Source organism: Nomascus leucogenys, chromosome 5 (assembly GCF_006542625.1).
Source record: "Nomascus leucogenys isolate Asia chromosome 5, Asia_NLE_v1, whole genome shotgun sequence".
NCBI classification, from domain to species: domain Eukaryota; kingdom Metazoa; phylum Chordata; class Mammalia; order Primates; family Hylobatidae; genus Nomascus; species Nomascus leucogenys.
In genome coordinates this window covers 22,150,372-22,168,473 of record NC_044385.1, presented here as the reverse complement: position 1 = coordinate 22,168,473, position 18,102 = coordinate 22,150,372, and the positions used below count along the sequence as shown (strand labels likewise).

The following is an 18,102-nucleotide window of genomic DNA, read 5'->3' as shown; positions in this document are numbered from 1 at the left end:
TTTGTGTGGACAACCCAACTATAAATCCAGCCTCACCAGGGACTATTGCTACTCTAAAATGTTGAAACCCAATATCCAATCTGACTAAAACTTCTATTTCCTGTTATATTGAAGTCAGATTTCCTTTAATCCTGGTTCCTTAACTTCTCCCTTTTGACCTAATTAATTGCCATCTATCTAGCATGGATCCCATAACTTATCATTTCAATCACTCTCTTGCCAGTACCTTCAACATTCTTGACCCTTTGTTCTTCTTCCTCATGTACCCTATAAATCCCTAATATCTGTCTTTTCCAGTCCAAAATCCAAACTTCTGGGTGTTGCTGGAGACTGACCCCAACTGGGGCTATTCCCAGATATGATCTCCTGTTTCAGCTTTTTACTCTACTTGACATATTGCTTTTGAGTTTCTTTTTTCTTGTTGTTGTTGTTTTTGAGATGGAGTCTCGCTCTGTTGCCCAGGCTGGAGTGCAGTAGTGCGATCTTGGCTCACTACATCCTCCATCTCCTGGGTTCAAGAGATTCTCCTGCCTCAGCCTCCCCAGTGGAGTAGCTGGGATTACAGGAACCCACCACCAAGCCCAACTAATTTTTTTTATTTTTAGTAGAGATAGGGTTTCACGATGTTGACCAGGCTGGTCTTGAACTCCTGACTTCAAGTGATCTGCCCACCTTAGCCTCCCAGAGTCCTGGGATTGCAGGCGTGTGCCACCACTCCCCACCTGTTTTTTTTCTAGTTGGCTTCCTTCCTCATTTCTCACAATGGCTTTTCCAAACCTTCTCAAGGATTCAAACCCATCCTTGCTTCCTCAAAGATCCAAAACCACTCTTCCTATTTACGAAGGTGGTCTCCTGTCTTAGGTGACAAGAAAATGTACCTTCTTGCCCTCGTATCTACATGCTCACCTATACCCTCACCTGACTTTTCCTTCTTCCTCACCCCATCAAAGGCAATAATGAACCTGTTTTTATTCATCTAGGCCTTTGGTCTTCCCCTTCATATTTCCCCTGAGACCTTGCTTTCTTCTTTCTCTTGTATTTTTTATTTTTTTTATCGCTTATGTGTCCTTCTCTAAAAGTTATAAACATGCAGAAAATCTTTCCATCTCAAAATATAATACTCTTTACCTGGTGTCCCCTTCAGGCCATCTTCTTTATTTATTTATTTACTTTTGTGCCAGCATCTTGCTCTGAAGCCCAGGCTGGGTGCGTAGCGCGATCATGGCTCACTGCAGCCTCGGACTCCTGGGCTCAAGCGATCCTCCTCCTTATCCTTGCATAAGTAATAATATGGCTTCTTCCTCATCTCCTAAACACCAGTCATCTGACATACACTGCCGATCTAAAATGGGCCTACGTGTTCTGCCCTTCCTTGCCTACCTGTTGAGCTTTCACCGCTTCTGTGAGTTTCCCCCCACCCACAAGTGATCGTTCTTCCTTCGCGCTCCACTAACCCGACATAAATGTTTATCATATAAAGTTTTCCGTTGCACTCTTGTGTTTATGTCTCCTGGCTTCTTCACCAAGCTGTGTGACATCTGGGCCCTGTCGCCTCCTTCCTCGTATCTGCAGCGCCTATCGCAGAGCCGCTTAATCTTTGTTGAAGGCCGCTGCGGTTCAGCCCTGAGGGCCACGGGACGGACGCCACTCATTCAGCCCTACAGGGGGCGCTGTGGCAGCCGGCATTGGTTGCCGTACCTTCCACTTGTCTCGCTCAGCTCTCGAGCCACACGCCCTGGGCTCCGCCCACTCCCTGACAATATCCCTCCTGCCCATTGGACGAGCTTGGACGGGGCTGTCCAATGGAGCGAGGCGTTGTTGCGAGGATGCGCCGCCATCTTGGGGCTGCTGGGACTCGCGTCGGTTGGCGACTCCCGGAGATAGGTAGTTTGTTGGGCCGGGTTGTGAGGCCTTGCTTCTCTTTACTTTTCCACTCTAGGCCACGATGCCGCAGTACCAGACCTGGGAGGAGTTCAGCCGCGCTGCCGAGAAGCTTTACCTCGCTGACCCTATGAAGGTAAATGGCTGGCGGGGCCGCTGCTCTGGGCCCCGGCCCAGGATGTCTTCCCGCCATCCACTCGGCCCCTGGAGCATCCCCAGCGCTCCCAGGAGGTGCTGGGAATGAACACAAATGGACGCTGCCAAGTTAATGTTCCGCTGTCTCGTCCCATTCGTCCCTGATCTAGCGGCCCAGTGAGGCCCTCAAGCTGGCAACAGCCAGGTTCACCTCAGCCCTAAACATTCTGCAATCGATCTTCCCGCCCCAGTCCCTCAACTTCCTTTATGGCTTCGGATGTTTTACGAGTCCCTGAAGCCAGGGCTCCTCCCCCTGCAGCTTCCTGTCCTTTGTCTTTGTTCACTTTTCCTGTACCGCCTAGGCGGTAAGGGTACCTCATGTATATAAAACTGATGATGTTTTTCTACTGCCGCTCAGACATTCTTGAAAGATTACAATTTGGAAGCATCTGTACCCCCCAGAATATTGGTTCTTAGTATTTTGGGAGTCACAGGCTTTGAGAACATAAGAATAATATTTGCACCTTTCCTCAGAAAAATGCACGTATAAGTAAATGTTTGCAGACAATTTTAAGGGATTCATGGACCTCTGAAATACATTCTTAGCCCCCACAAAAATTATAATGGAGGTAGATGTCAGAGGTTAGCTCATTATTAAAAAGCAAAGGAGTCCAAGTGATGGGAGTTTAGCATTCGGGTCTTACTTTTCGCCCCTTGAGGTTTTGCTTATTTTATTTTTCATGCGCGTCCGTGTGAAGAGACCACCAAACAGGCTTTGTGTGAGCAATAAAGCTTTTAATCACCTGGGTGCAGGTGGGCTGAGTCCAAAAAGAGAGTCAGCAAAGGGTGGTGGATTATCATTAATTCTTACAGGTTTTGGGATAGGCGGTGGAGTTAGGAGGAATGTTTTGTGGGGGCAGGAGGTGGATCTCTCAAAGTACATTCTCAAGGGTAGGGAGAATTACAAAGAACCTTCTTAAGGGTGGGGGAGATTACAAAGTACATTGATCAGTTAGGGTGGGGCAGGAACAAATCACAATGGTGGAATGTCATCAGTTAAGGCTATTTTTACTTCTTTTGTGAATCTTCAGTTACTTCAGGCCATCTGGGTGTATACGTGCAAGTGACAGGGGATGCGATGGCTTGGCTTGGGCTCAGAGGCCTGACATTATTGTCATGTCTAAGAGTTATTTGAAGCATCTTCCTGTTAATTAAAAGTTCTGCTTCTTTTTAGAACTCAGCATATTGAAGGGGTTTTATACTGGAAATCTCATACCTGGTTATGTATGATGCTTCTTTTGTTTTCTGTCTGTTCTAATTCAGTCATCTCTTGTGCTCCATTCATTTCCCACTCTCGTGTTACCGACCCCAAGTTAAATTAGGTTCTGTGGGAGACACAAAGGTGAATGAGATTCCGTTCAACCCTTAAGGAGCTGGTATTATAGATACAGTGTATTGTGACTGTATCCCTCAGAGAAGAAAGAAAATTAAAAGCAGATAATCTCGGAAAACCGGGGCTCAGGATCTTTTTTTTTGTTTTTTTAATTTTTTTATTTTTTTTGAGACAGAATCTCGCACTGTCGCCCGGACTAGAGTGCAATGGCTCAATCTCAGCGCACTGCAACCTCCACTTTCTGGGTTCAAACGATTCTCCTGCCTCAGCTTCGCAAGTAGCTGGGTTTACAGGCGCCGGACACCACACCTGGCTAATTTTTGTATTTTTGATAGAGGCGGGCTTTCACCATGTTGGCCAAGCAGGTCTGGAACTCCTGACCTCGCGATCCACCCGCCTTGGCCTCCCAAAGTGTTGAGATTACAGGTGTGAGCCACTGCGCCCAGCGCGGGGCTCAGGATTTACTGTGTGAAACTGTTGATGATCATTAAGTAATATGAATTATGTTTTAAGTGTATGCAGTGAGCTGGTAACCTGTAACTCCAATGCCACATACTGTTTATAGTGCATATAAGTTTAAAGTGTGCAGCAAGAAATGTTGATAATTATGATTAAAAATAGTATTAGACCCACAGAAAGACCTAGGTAAGTAACAAGCTGTAAAACATTCTTCTATTTTTTACAATAAAATGATACAATAATAAATGATGGAAACATTGTATTTTTAAAAAATACTTGAGAAACAGTAAAGAATAGATAAATTCACATCAAGAGTGACTGTACTGTAAGAATGTGATGGCAGTGGTAGGGAAAATGAAAATAATTAGAGCATCACTGTGAGCAAAGCATATCTAGAATAGATGAGAGAGAGAATATTTCACCTCTTACCCAGTCAGAAAATTGCAGTTGGCACAGGCTGGAGTGCAGTGGCACAAATCACAGTTCACTGCAGCATTGAACTGGGCTCGAGTGATCCTCCCACTTCAGCCTCCTGAGTAGCTGAGACTACAGACATGCCACTATGCCTGCCTAATTTTTTTTTTTTTTTTTTTTAAGACGGGGGTCTTGTTTTGTTGCCCAGGTTGGTCTTAAATCCTTGCCTCAGGCGATTCTCCTGCCTCAGCTTCCCAAGTAGCTGGGATTACAGACGCAAGCCATGGCGCCTGGCTTGACTGATACGTTGAGAGGGGAGAGGATGAGTGTAGAGGAAGAGCTTAACAGTTTTTTTTGTTTGTTTGTTTTCCAAGATGGAGTTCTGTTCTTGTTGCCCAGGCTGGAGGGCAACGGCGCAATCTTGGCTCACTGCAACCTCTGCCTCTAAGTGACAGGCATTTTACATATGTTTATATGTTACAGGCGTTTAATATATATGTGTATTTACATAGATTTATACATAATACATGAACAATTACAGCAACCCATCAAAGTATATAAATGAATGATTTTAGATATGTTAAGTGATTTGCCTAGTTTCTCAAAAGATTAACATGCAATTTGGACCCAGATCTTTGAACCCCAAGTCCATTCTCTTTCTGCTAGGGCTAAAGAACACATTTTGTCAGGTCTCTGGAATCTGTTTTCCAAAATTCTCTGTCTTCTCTCCGCAACACATTTAACCTGTTGATAATACCCAGTATCTTTTTACCACTATGTCTTGCATTGCTATAATTGAAGATGGCATTACCACTGGATTATGTAATAACCTCTTTGTTGGTCTGTCAGCCTTTTTAGTTCCTTAACACTCCTACCATAACTGTCTAAAAAACAAAAGTTGAATTGTTCATCTCCTGCCTAAAAACTGGTTCTTTGATAACTGGATATAGTCCCAACTCCCAGTCACAGTCTGACCCATCTCTAGTCTTTCTGGCTTTGTCTCACCATTTTCATGCTCTTCAGCTCTAGTCTCATGAAGCTACAGAATTGTATCCTTGTTCAGAATGGTTTTTAGCCTTTCTTCTGCCTTCTTCTATAAGGTTAAAAAAAAAACAGTATTTTCAAAGCCACCTCCTTTTTTAGACTTTCCTTTTTCCCAGTCTAAATTACTTGTTTTCTCTCTTTAGCATTTTATCTGTATATCCCTTTATAGGACTTAATTCATTTTGTCCTTGTGTTTTGGTTTTTTTTGGTAAAGAACCTTGATTTTTCTTTCTTTATGGCATCTGACATGGTGACTCGGCACCCTCTAAATTACCAAATGGACCCCTTTATAAGTATGATTGGCCTTTTTTCTTTTCTTTTCTTTTCTTTTTTTTTTTTTTTTTTTTTGTTTGAGACAGAGTTTTGCTTTTGTTGTCTAGGCTGGAGTGCAGTGGTGCGATCTCAGCTCACTGCAACCTCCACCTCCCAGGTTCAAGCGATTCTCCTGCCTCAGCCTCCCGAGCAGCTGGGACTACAGGCACCCGCCACCATGCCCAGCTAATTTTTGTATTTTTAGTAGAGACGGGGTTTCACCATCTTGGCCAGACTGGTCTCGAACTCCTCACCTCGTGAGTGAACTCTTGCCCTCCCAAAGTGCTGGGATTACAGGCATGAGTCATTGCACCCAGCCATGATTGGCCTTTTAACTCTCATTCCTCCTAAATGAAACCAGTGAGTGTTCCTTTAACTGAGAGTTAAAACTTCACATAGTTGTCATGCTTAGTATATTTTAAGTGTTTCGTTTCTAGAGAACTGAATTTTTAAAATATGTAAAACTGAATTTACTAGATCAATAAATAGAATCAGGTATTCTAAAGATAATTAACCTAGTTATTACTATTTGTACCTGCTTAAATGCTTGATGAGTTCCCTTTCCTTCTTCACTCAGACAAATCGCATATAGTCATGTAACTTTTTTTTTCAATCTCAGGAATGCAAAGACCATAATGGGGAAAGCTGTCGGTTGCAGTTCCATTAGCCCTCTTTATTTAGTTTCCAGAATTGTCTTGAGGCCTCTGGTGCTAGATTGTAACCATTTTAAAATTATGTTTCTGTTCTGGCTTGTAGATAATTAGCAGTTTTTATTTTATTTTGTTTTATTTTTATTTTATTTTTTTGAGATGGAGTCTGGCTCTGTCTCCAGGCTACAGTGCAATGGTGCGATCTCGGCTCACTGCAAGCTCCACCTCCCAGGTTCACACCATTCTCCTGCCTCAGCCACCTGATTAGCTGGGACTGCAGGCACTCACCATCACGCCCGGCTAATTTTTTGTATTTTTTAGTAGAGATGGGGTTTCACCGTATTAGCCAGGATGGTCTCAATCTCCTGACTTTATGATCCACCTGCCTTGGCCTCCCAAAGTGCTGGGGTTACAGGCATGAGCCACTGCACTCGGCCAATACTTAGCAGTTTTTAAAACAGCTAGCTGAACAAGAGTTACTGATACTGGTTAGGGAAAAACTGCGATACACTGTGCTTGAATCCATCACTGAAAGAAAAAAAATAATGTTCATGGAAGTGTTCTTGGGAGATGTCTTATAGGAATATGCTAATATCTAAATGCCTTGGCAATCTGTAGAATATTGAACATAAAGTATTGTGTAACATGGAACTTCAGTATAGGAGTTATTCTGGTTTTTGGAAAAGTTGTTGGTGGAGACTTCTTTTCAAGGCAGAATTCTGCTTTTTTGTAATAATGCATTATGTTCTGCCGTAATGATAAAGACCTGATTTTGCTGAATATATTAGTCTGAATCTGCTTGCTAAGATCTGTGGAAAAATGGAAAGTGTGAATTGCACTGACCTGCAGCACTGTTTGCTAATGAATGGATTTGGACTTTTTAACTAGCCATTTCTGCTAAATGTTTTTCCTCCTCTTCCTGTCATTCCTCTGTGGCTAGGTGTGTTGGTGTATATTCTTATTGGCAAGAAATGCAACCTTATAAGTCTCACAGACATTCCCTGAATGTGGATGTGTTTTGAGAATGTTCAGTACATCTCTTTTCAAACTGGCTGCAAATAAAATATCCAACTTTTTTAAGGTCTTAAATAAATGATAGCAAAGGAATTAACTAAAATAGCTGATTTTTTATTTTAACCTCATTTCAGTTTAGTTTATAGTAAAAATGCCTTTAGATGTTTGGGGGTATTTATTCTAAAAGGATCCTTTTCAGCCTACCTGAAGACTAAATTATTTATGAGAAATGTCATCTGTCTTCACTGTTTCTAAATATGTATTTTTGTTTCAGGCACGTGTGGTTCTCAAATATAGGCATTCTGATGGGAACTTGTGTGTTAAAGTAACAGATGATTTAGTTGTAAGTATACATTTTTATTTGTTACATACTTTGAGATTTGTTTGAGTTAATTATTTGTTTGAAATTATTTACTTAGAGTTTATGGAGATTACCCATTAGGATGCTTATTTTGCATTTCATTCAAAGATGAAGAACCCCATTCTAGCAGCTACTTTTATAGACCCTCAGGAAATAATTTAACCTGCTTTCTTAATGCATTATGTCAAGTTTAATAAGTGCTGTCTTCAGACCTTAAGCAACAAGAATGTAGAGAGCAAACTGGATGTAAGGGAGTAAAAGTTTCCATTAAATGACAGTGTTTGAACACAAGTTACAAGCTTTATTGTATTTCCTGTCTTTGATATGCCAATTCTTGTTACTTCCTCATATCCCATTCATTCCTTAACCCTCTGCCATCTGTTTTCTGCATATGGTATTCCAATGAAACTGCTCTTTGTGAGAGCACATCAGCAGCTCCTTTATTTTCAAACCCAGTGGTCTTATTATTCATATCTTACTTGACCTCCTTGCTGCTTTTGATACAGAACCCCACTCTTTCATAGAAATAATTATTTTGGCACTTGTGATTCTGTTTTATCTTGGCCTTACTATTTTGTGTTTCTATTGTTTCATTCTTCTTTGCTGATTGTTTTTTTTTTTTTTTTTGATGTGCCCCATATATATTTGCTTCTCTATGATTATGTCCTTGATCGTCTTTTCATACAGCTTCTGGAGCAGTTCATTTAGTTGAGTCTAATACTGCATCTATCTATGTCTACTTGCAAATATGTGTTTAGTTCATATTCTTCTGACTTTCTGACTAGTATCTGTATCTCACATACCCTCAAAATTCACTTGTCTACAGTGGAGATTATCATCTGTTCTTAAACTAGCTCCTTCTCACGCCTGTAATCCCAGACCTTTGGAAGGTCAAGCAGGCGGATCACAAGGTCAAGAGATTGAGACCATCCTGGCTAACACGGTGAAACCCCATCTCTACTAAAGATACAAAAAAATTAGCCAGGCCTGGTGGCAGGCACCTGTAGTCCCAGCTATTCGGGAGGCTGAGGTAGGAGAATGGTGTGAACCTCGGAGGCGGAGCTTGCAGTGAGCAGAGATCGTGTCACTGCACTCCAGCCTGGGTGACACAGCAAGACTCCAGCTCAAAAAAACAAAAAAACTAGCTCCTTCTGTTCCTACCTTCCTACCTTTAGTTGCATTATTTTCCACGTGGTCAGAAATCTGGGGATTTTTTTTAATTGAAAGAATTTTTTTAGAGACAGGATATCGCTATGTTGCCCAGGCTGGTCTTGAACTCCTGGCTTCAAGCAGTCCTCCCACTCAGCCTCCCAAGTTGGTGGGATTACACACATGGGCCACAGTGCCCAGCCCAGAGTGATTTCTATTTAGACGGAGTCTCGCTCTGTTGCGAGGCTGGGGTGCAGTGGGCGATCTCTGCTCACTGCAGCCTACGTCTCCTGGATTCAAGTGATTCTCCTGCCTCAGCCTCCTGAGTAGCTGGGACTACAGCCACTCACCACTACGCCCAAGTAATTTTTTTTTTTTTTTTTTTTTTTTTTTTTTTTTTTAAGTAAGAGATGGGGTTTCACCATGTTGACCAGGATGGTCTCCATCTCTTGACCTCGTGATCTGCCCACCTTGGCTTCCCAAAGTGCTGGGATTACAGGGGTGAGCCACTGCGCCTGGCCTTTTCTTTTTCTTTGTTTGTTTGATGGAGTCTCGCTCTGTCGCCCAGGCTGGAGTGCAGTGGCGCAATCTCGGCTCACTGCAAACTGCCTTCTGGGTTCACGCCATTCTCCTGCCTCAGCCTCCTGAGTAGCTGGGACTACAGGCACCCGCCACCACGCCTGGCTAATTTTGTGTATTTTTAGTAGAGACGGGGTTTCACCGTGTTAGCCAGGATGGTCTCGAACTCCTGACCTTGTGATCTGCCCGCCTCGGCCTCCCAAAGTGTTGGGATTACAGGCGTGAGCCACTATGCCTGGCCTTTTATTTTTTTTAAAAGAAGAAGTCTGGCTCTAATACCCAGACTGGTGTGCAATGGTTCATTCTTGGCTCACTGCAGCCTCTGCCTTCCGGGTTCAAGCAATTCTCCTGCCTCAGCCTCCCAAGTAGGTGGGATTACAGGTGGGCACCACCACACCTAGCTAATTTTTGTATTTTTAGTGGAGATGAGATTTCACCATGTCGCCCAGGCTGGTGTTGAACTCCTGACCTCAAGTGATCCACCCACCTCGGCTTCCCAAAGTGCTGGGATTACAGGTGTGATCCACCACGCCCAGCCCCAGAGTGATTTCTGAAAGGCAAATTTGATTGTTACTCCCTTGCTTAGAAACCTTTAAACTCCACCCTTGCATCCCCTCTAATCTCTGTCATTTCTATATTACGTAAGAGCTCCTTTAATGTGCTGTGATGTGTTAGGCCTCAGTGCTTTTGAATATTCTGTTTCCTCCTTTGCAATATTGAATCCCACCTCCACCCCTACTGTGGCCAGACTGCTGCTTATCTTTCAAAACCCAACTTGAGGATTACTTCATCTCTTCCTTTTCATTTTGGCTTTTTGTGCTGTATCACAATTCTTTTATCACATTTGTCTTTTTAATAGACTGTCCTTCAAGACAATAGAGATAGATCAGTAATATTCTTACGTGTTTTATTTCCATTGCCTACTATGATGTCTTGACCCAGAGAGCACTCAGTAAACATTTTTAAAATAGATTAGTTCTTTTAAAAATTTTATAGAGTGATTTTAAAAATCCCTTTTTGTCTTTGGTCATATATTACATTTGTGTTCAGGGTTCCATTATGAGATTGCATGAAGTTTGACCTTTTAGTGATTACCATGTCTTCTAAGAACCAATTGAATGTAGTGAGTAGCTGAACATGTGAAAAAGGAAGAGTGAATCGAGATGTAATATACTAGACATAGATTCAATAGATGTGAATCCAAGCTTAGTCATTTGCTAACATTTTGGCCTTGGAAAAGTTTAGGCCAAAAGTTTAGCCTTCTGGTCTCAATTTCCTCATCTGTAAAGTATCATAGTGATAGTTAAAAAAATATATGAAAGTATCTTACATTAGTGCTTACCCTTGGTAGATTGAGTAAATGTATTCTTTTGTTTGTTGGTTGTTTGGTTGATTGCTTTTTTTTTTTTTTAAGAGACAGTGTCTTGCTCTATTGCTCAGGCTGCAGTGCTGTGGCATGATCATAGCTCACTGCATCCTCGACCTCCTGGGCTCAAGCGGTCCTCTCACTTCGGCCTCCTGAATAGCAGGGACTACAGGTGTGCACCACCACACTCAGCTAATCTTTAAATTTTTTTGTCAAGGCAGGGTCTCATTATATTGCCCAGGCTGATCTGGAACTCCTGGACTCAAGCCATCTTTCTGCCTTAGCCTCCCAAACCACTGGGATTATGGGTGTGGACCACTAAGTACTTCTTAAATCTTGACATTCCACACTGAGAAAAATTTTAATTGTGATTGTCACAGAGTGGTTGGGTATACTTGCTGAAGAAAAACCCCTATGTCCTGTCTTAAAAATAGGGGAATAGGTGAGGCGCAGTGGCTCATGCTTGTAATCCCAGCACTTTGGGAGGCTAAGGTGGGCGGATCATGAGGTCAGGAGTTGGAGACCAGTCTGGCCAACACAGTGAAACCCTGTCTGTACTAAAAATACAAAAATTAGCTGGGCGTGGTGGTGGGTGCCTGTAATCTCAGCTACTCGGGAGGCTGAGGCAGGAGAATCGCTTGAACCCGGGAGGCGGAGGTTGCAGTGAGCCAAGATTGTGCCACTGCACTCTAGCCTGGGCGATAGAGCTAGACTCCGTCTCAAAAAAAAAAAAAAAAGGGAGGGGGGGGATAAATGCAGAACCAATTTTAATACAAAAGGCCTTATCTCCAATTGATGGCTCTTTTTGCCCTGTTAATGATTAAATATAATTAAGGATCCATGTTAACTTTGACTTTTTTATAATCCCATGTATGCATCATTTTTCTAATCCCATAATTGATTTATAATACTGTCTTCTATGGACCTAAAATCTTTTTCTGTCAGAAACTTCAGTGAGAAGGTATGTACATTCTCTCATAGGACTTATGCTAAAATTTTAATGATGAAGATTAATATGGCCTTTTTACAAGATTGCCACACAAATTTGTACAATGCATGGATAAAAATTTTTTTTAAGTGAGTTGTTTAAAAGGCTGAATGAATTCAGATCAGTTGGGCATGATGAGGTTGAACTTCAAGTTATTTAAGTTATTGACTTTTATTATAGGATCATTAGTTCCTGTTGTTTAAAACTCGTGAACCTTTAAGATGGACTGAGGAAAAGTGGACCTATATTACAAAATGAGGAAAGGTCTGCCAGCTTAAAGTTGCTATTTTTGAAGATTCTACAACAGATGGCTTTATGACCAACCATAAGCAGATCTTAAGTATCTAATGAAGAATTTAACTGCTAACAAGGAAGAATTTGGTTTGGTTTAAAAGTAATATCTTCAAGCCTGGGCAACATGGAGAAACCCCGTCTCTACTAAAAAATAGAAAAATTAGCTGGGTGTGGTTGTGTGTGCCTGTAGTCCCAGCTACTCGAAGCTGAGGATCGCTTAAGCCCAGAACACAGTTTCCAGTGAGCTGAGATCACGCCACTACACCCCCAACCTGGGCCACAGAGTGAGACACTGTCTCAAAAATACATATCTTCAGCAAATCAAGATTTTTTTTTTTTTTTTGGAGACTGAGTCTCACTCTTGTCGCAGAGGCTGGAGTGCAGTGGCATGATCTTGGCTCACTGCAGCCCTGACTTGTGGGTTCAAGCGATTCTCCTGCCTCAGCCTCCCGAGTAGCTGGGAGTACATGTGCACGCCACCACGCCCAGCTAATTTTTGTATTTTTAGTAGAGACGGGGTTTGACCACATTGGCCAGGCTGGTCTTGAAGTGCTGACCTGGTGGTCTACCCGCCTCGGCCTCCCAAAGTGCTGGGATTACAGGCGTAAGCCACCACGCCTGGCCAAGAAAATCAAGATTTATCTGGTTTATGTGTCGACCAGCTATACACAGATAATTCTAGATTTTTTTCTAAAAATTATTATCAAACCCCCAATTTCACCAGTAGAAAAAGGGATCTTAAGATTTCTGTGTTTTTTTCTCCGGCATAACTCAGTTACTTATGGCTGGGAGAAAATATGTAGGGAGATAATCTAATACCTAATTCTAAGAGAGAAAATATCTAATTCTAAGCCTTGAGTTCTTCTCATCAGACCATAGCAGGATTTAACATTTAACATTTTTCAGAAGCTTATAATAGACTTCATTTAGTTTTTTGTCCACAGCAGTGGCATTTAAATTACTGTACTTTAAGACGTGGAATTGCTGGAGGCTTGGAAACTTGAGTGCAATTTCCCTAGTACGACCCTCCAAGGAGAATAGAGCAAAACAGTGGTAGGAAAAACTCTCAAAATTTTACTCAATTGTATGTTTTCTACATTGTCAATATCTAGTTTTATATAGTTAATGTGTACTTCTAAAATTTCTGACAGTGTTTGGTGTATAAAACAGACCAAGCTCAAGATGTAAAGAAGATTGAGAAATTCCACAGTCAACTAATGCGACTTATGGTAGCCAAGGAAGCCCGCAATGTTACCATGGAAACTGAGTGAATGGTTTGAAATGAAGACTTTGTCGTTTACTTAGGAAGTAAATATCTTTTGAATTAGAGAAAGTGTTGGGACAGAAAGTACTTCATGTAACTAAGTGGACTACTCAGAAGCTTAGAGGTCATTTTTTGTAATTTTCTTTTTAATGTTTACTTTAGAGAGCTAGGGATGCAAATGTTTTCAGTTAGAAAGCCTTTATTTACTTTTGGAAATTGAACAAGAAATGCATCTGTCTTGGAAACTGGAGATTATTGGATGTTAGGTAAAACATGTAATTGTTTCTCTGGCAAATTTGTATCAGTAATTTGAAAATGAGATATTAGGAAAAACCAATTCTTCTTAAATTTAGTTCATCTTTCTTTAAAAGAGCATTAAATGTAACCATTTTGTGGGATCGATTTATTTCTTTTGGAGCATAAAATGTATGCTGTTGTCACCAATAAATATAAAATATGGTAATTGGAATTAACTCCACACCATAATATGCAGTTATGCATACTGTGCACCTAATTATGTATAGCAGTGTAGTCTCAATTATATCTAAAAGTAATTGTGACTAACAAGTATGCTTTGCCTTATTTCCACATTTAAACTACCTTTTAATATAAGGGATTTGTAGTATCAGCTTGTTGAGCAATGACTTTGAATCTAGCTTTCTGTGATCAGAAGCAGCAGTTATTTGAGTGCATGAATGGAATGATGATCACTGTACTATAATGTACTGAAACCACCATATTACAGAAATATTTACTACATATTTTCCATCTGTAGTTTCTCAGAAGGGCTATGGATTAGTTGAACTGTCAAATCCTTGCATACTTCTGTGACACCCCTGCCCATTTTCTGTCTTTAATTAACCAAGGTGTTAGGTGTGACTGTCAGAACTGTTATGTTTTCCAGTAAACTAGAAGTATGATATTATTTGATAATTATATTTGTATCCTAAATTTCACCACCCAAATGTAATGTTGATTCCTCAAGAATGAAATGAAGGCACTACATTGAAATATGTTTTGTATAAATTTGTCATGTTGAACAACATTTTAGGATGGTAAGTTCCCTTAGCTATATGAATTTTGGCATGTTTCAGAGAGATCAGTAAATAAAATATTAGATAAAATATATATTGTTTGTGTTGAAGTTTTTAACTTTTCAGAAATTGTTGATTTCTGAGCTGGGATATACTATATTCATTTAGTCCAAAATGAGCCTAGTAATGCTGAAAGCAAATTTTTTGTTTCTCAGTACTTTATATTATATGGCTTTCTCTGCACTATATGTTAATAGCAAGTTTGTTTTCTTGAATTAGAAAAGTAATATCAAATAGTATAGGATTATTTTAGCTTTTTGGTTTTTTTCCCCCAGAGTTAATGGGATCACTGTCAGGGGAGGGGAGAGGTTTGACCTTTTTCCCCCTTATTTAACACTACAGAGATGACCTGAAAAGGAGAGACTGGCATTTGGGTTCTTTGAGTCCTGGTAGCTTGTAACAGAGTGGTTAAGAACAGACATTCCAAGTCAGACTGCCTGGTTTTCAATCCTGGCTCCACTATTTCCTAACTCTGTGGTCTTAGACTAGATACTTTTCTAAGCCTTCATTTTCATCTCTGGAAATGGGGCCAACAATAGTACTTTCCTTGTAAGACTATTAAGATTAAACATCATGATCCAACACTGGGCACAGTGGCTCATGCCTGTAATCCCAGCACTTTGGGAGGCTGAGGTGGGCGGTTCATTTGAGGCCAGGAGTTTGAAACCAGCCTGGCCAACAAGGTGAAACCCCATCTCTACTACAAATACAAAAATGAGCTGGACACAGTGGCACACTGTTGGGGTGATCAGGCCCAATACCAGGCCATTGGGGCTACAAAGTCCAGCAGGGTCAAAGGAATGAGAAAAGAGTGCATAAAGTGGGCCAGGCACGGTGGCTCACGCCTGTAATCCCAGCACTTTGGGAGGCCGAGGCGGGCAGATCACGAGGTCAGGAGATCGAGACCATCCTGGCTAACACTGTGAAACCCCGTCTCTACTAAAAATATGGAAAAAATTAGCCAGGCGTGGTGGCAGGCGCCTGTAGTCCCAGCTACTTGGGAGGCTGAGGCAGGAGAATGGTGTGAACCTGGGAGGCAGAGCTTGCAGTGAGCAGAGATCACACCACTGCACTCCAGCCTGGGTGACAGAGTGAGACTGGGTATCAAAAAACAAAAAAATGCATAAAGTGGGTCCAGGGGGCCAGTGCTAGATTGGAGGCTGTGAAGGCCCTGAGCTCTGGGAGCCCACACTATTTATTGGTGATCAAACAAGCAGGTGGTGAGGACATGAGGGTAAACAGGTGAGGGCATGAAGATGTGGGGTAGAAAGGTAGTGGTACATAAATGTAGCTGTGATGGTTTAGCATTTCCTTTGATGCATATAAAATATGCTCTGCTGCTTGAGTTAATGGAGGACATGTTTACAAGTAAGAAGCAAGGAACCAGTCTGTGCACATTCCAGAGGCTACGAGGGGTTTTATGCCCTGAGCCCTGGGTTCCATCCAAGCCACAAGGGGTTCTGTGCCCTGGGCTTAAGATTGTGGTGCGGCAGGGCAGCCTTCCACCTTTTGGCACAGAGCTTGGTGTTCCAAAGGCCACAAGGGGTTTTAGAACCTGGACCCCAGACATCTTTCAAGACTCTTACATTATGACAGACAAGCCAGTCCTGCCTCAGCTCTTCTACCAACATGTCTCCCTTTCCTTGTTTGCAAAACCGCCACAGCTATCATTGCTTGTTCTTGGCGGCGGCTTTCTCTCCAGAGGCGGTTTCTGCATCTGCAGGCTGTATAAAGACAGACAACACAGATTAAAAGCACAATCATTATTGAAATCACAGAGCCTCCAAGTGTCTTGATCGATTTTAGCAGGTTAATAGCTGCTAATCCATCTGCAGCTCCTTCAAGCACTGCAGTTCCTGGCATTAGTGTTAGATGTGCCTGAGAGGCTTGAAATACTTGTTCCTTCAGTTTTGCAAGATCCAAAGATAAATTTCCAGTATGACCTTTTAAATGTCTCTTAACTTTTTCCCACTCATGCTCTGTTCATTATACAGATGAGGAGTAATGTAAAAATCAGAGGTATTTCAATCACATTGCATTTGAATTTTACTTTTTAAACTTATGATCTCCCATTCAAATCACTGTCTGATGGAGATCATTAATTTGGTTTTTTGATTTATATGAGTTTGAGAGTTCCATAATTTTGTGGAATTCTTTTGCCACTTGTTGACAAATTTAACAGTTTGTACAGATGAATGTAGAGCCATTCATGTACAGCTATTACAGTAGTAGTAGTAATAGCAATGAGGCCAATTATAGCAACTACGAGAGCAACTATAAATCTTTTTGAACTGGATAAAAGTTTTTTGTTTTTTGTTTTTTTTTTTTTTGAGATGGAGTCTCGCTCTGTCGCCCAGGCTGGAGTGCAGTGGCGCAATCTCGGCTCACTGCAAGCTCTGCCTCCTGGGTTCACGCCATTCTCCTGCCTCAGCCTCTCCGAGTAGCTGGGACTACAGGCGCCCGCCACCACACCCGGCTAATTTTTTTGTATTTTTAGTAGAGACGGGGTTTCACCGTGGTCTCGATCTCCTGACCTCGTGATCCGCCCGCCTCAGCCTCCCAAGGTGCTGGGATTACAAGCGTGAGCCACCGCGCCCGGCCTGGGATAAAAGTTTTTTAAGGATTTCAGTTACTATATGAATGGATGGAGATGCCTCCCACGGTGTATTTAAAGACATAGGTATCCAGACTCCTTCCCTGGCTTTAATTATTAGAACAGTCTGATTTTTATTAAAAGTTGAACTAATACAGGTAAACAAATGACATTTGGGGCATAAAATAAAGTGTGTATTTATATTAAGAGTAACATTTCCTATTGCTAGCACAAAAGATGGCCGGACACAACTTTGAATCCAAAAAGTCCTGTTGGAAAGAAAAGAAAGAGCGTATTTATTTTTACCTCCTTCCCCTTTATACTTGTTATATTTACCCTCCCAAATGTGGATTGAACTTTGAGCCATAGCTAATTTCCATAATTCAGAATGTTCCTGTCCTATGGCAGGAGATACCATTTTTGGACTAGGGGGCGACAATGCCAGTAGGACTCCATATGATAGGGACCTCAGCTTTTGTCCAAATATATTGTGTATTATTTAATTGCCAATGGTTCTATTGGTTTATTACATTTGTTCTACAAGACGGCCTTCTGGTGCAATTTTCTTTAAAGATCCCCTTAGGGGACTAATTAATGATGATTCCATAGGAATTATTTTGTAGCACCTCAGCCTTAACTTGCTATACAATTTTCCCAAGTTCAAGCATCCACACCTTTAAACTGAACTCTATTTTGTTTATATTTGAACTTATTCAGATGGAACCTCAGGGTTTTAGGATGGGAATGATTATATTTTAAACTGTGTCCTGAAATCATATGCAAAACAGCCCATGATTTATTTTTTGGGGGAATACTGCCAACCAGGCCTGTGTGTCAATCTGTAAACCTCCAATGGCAGGTCCCAGGCATATTGGGGATATTTATATTCTATGGATATATTTATTTTTATCCCTTCCTCATTAGGAGGCGTTGGCCCTTGGTTATCTGTGGGCTCAGCCATCCAGGTACTGTTGTTGGTGTACACCTCAGTAACAGGGTCCATCCAACTCACAGACCTAATTAAAGGCGGAAATGGGACATATGCCCAATAAGTGAAATTCTGAGTTGCTCTTATAGTAGGGAGGCTTGCTGCCATGGTGAGTACCACCAGC

The 18,102-nt window shown here is 41.6% G+C and overlaps 1 protein-coding gene across 2 annotated transcripts; it reads left to right on the top strand.

Annotated features, from left to right (window-relative positions):
- Nucleotides 1–1,801: 1,801 nt before the first annotated feature.
- On the top strand, nt 1,802–14,431 carry SRP9 (signal recognition particle 9). Of its 2 annotated transcripts, none has more exons than XM_003275081.3 (3): nt 1,802–2,017; nt 7,577–7,645; nt 13,191–14,431. In XM_003275081.3, exons 1-3 carry the CDS (start codon nt 1,946–1,948, stop codon nt 13,308–13,310), a joined length of 261 nt encoding a protein of 86 aa, XP_003275129.1. In that variant the 5' UTR covers nt 1,802–1,945; the 3' UTR covers nt 13,311–14,431. The 2 variants fall into 2 exon arrangements, with proteins under 2 accessions (XP_003275129.1, XP_030668668.1); XM_030812808.1 differs by lacking the exon at nt 13,191–14,431 and adding an exon at nt 10,806–10,913 and having other exon boundaries at nt 1,813–2,017.
- Nucleotides 14,432–18,102: the final 3,671 nt, after the last annotated feature.

What these genes read in the sequence shown, in the direction of transcription:
- SRP9 (XM_003275081.3), top strand. Translation starts at nt 1,946, where the DNA reads ATGCCGCAGTACCAGACCTGGGAGGAGTTCAGCCGCGCTGCCGAGAAG. An exon ending in ACCTCGCTGACCCTATGAAG is followed by an intron (nt 2,018 to 7,576) that starts GTAAATGGCTGG and finishes TTTTTGTTTCAG; the next exon opens with GCACGTGTGGTTCTCAAATA. An exon ending in AAGTAACAGATGATTTAGTT is followed by an intron (nt 7,646 to 13,190) that starts GTAAGTATACAT and finishes AATTTCTGACAG; the next exon opens with TGTTTGGTGTATAAAACAGA.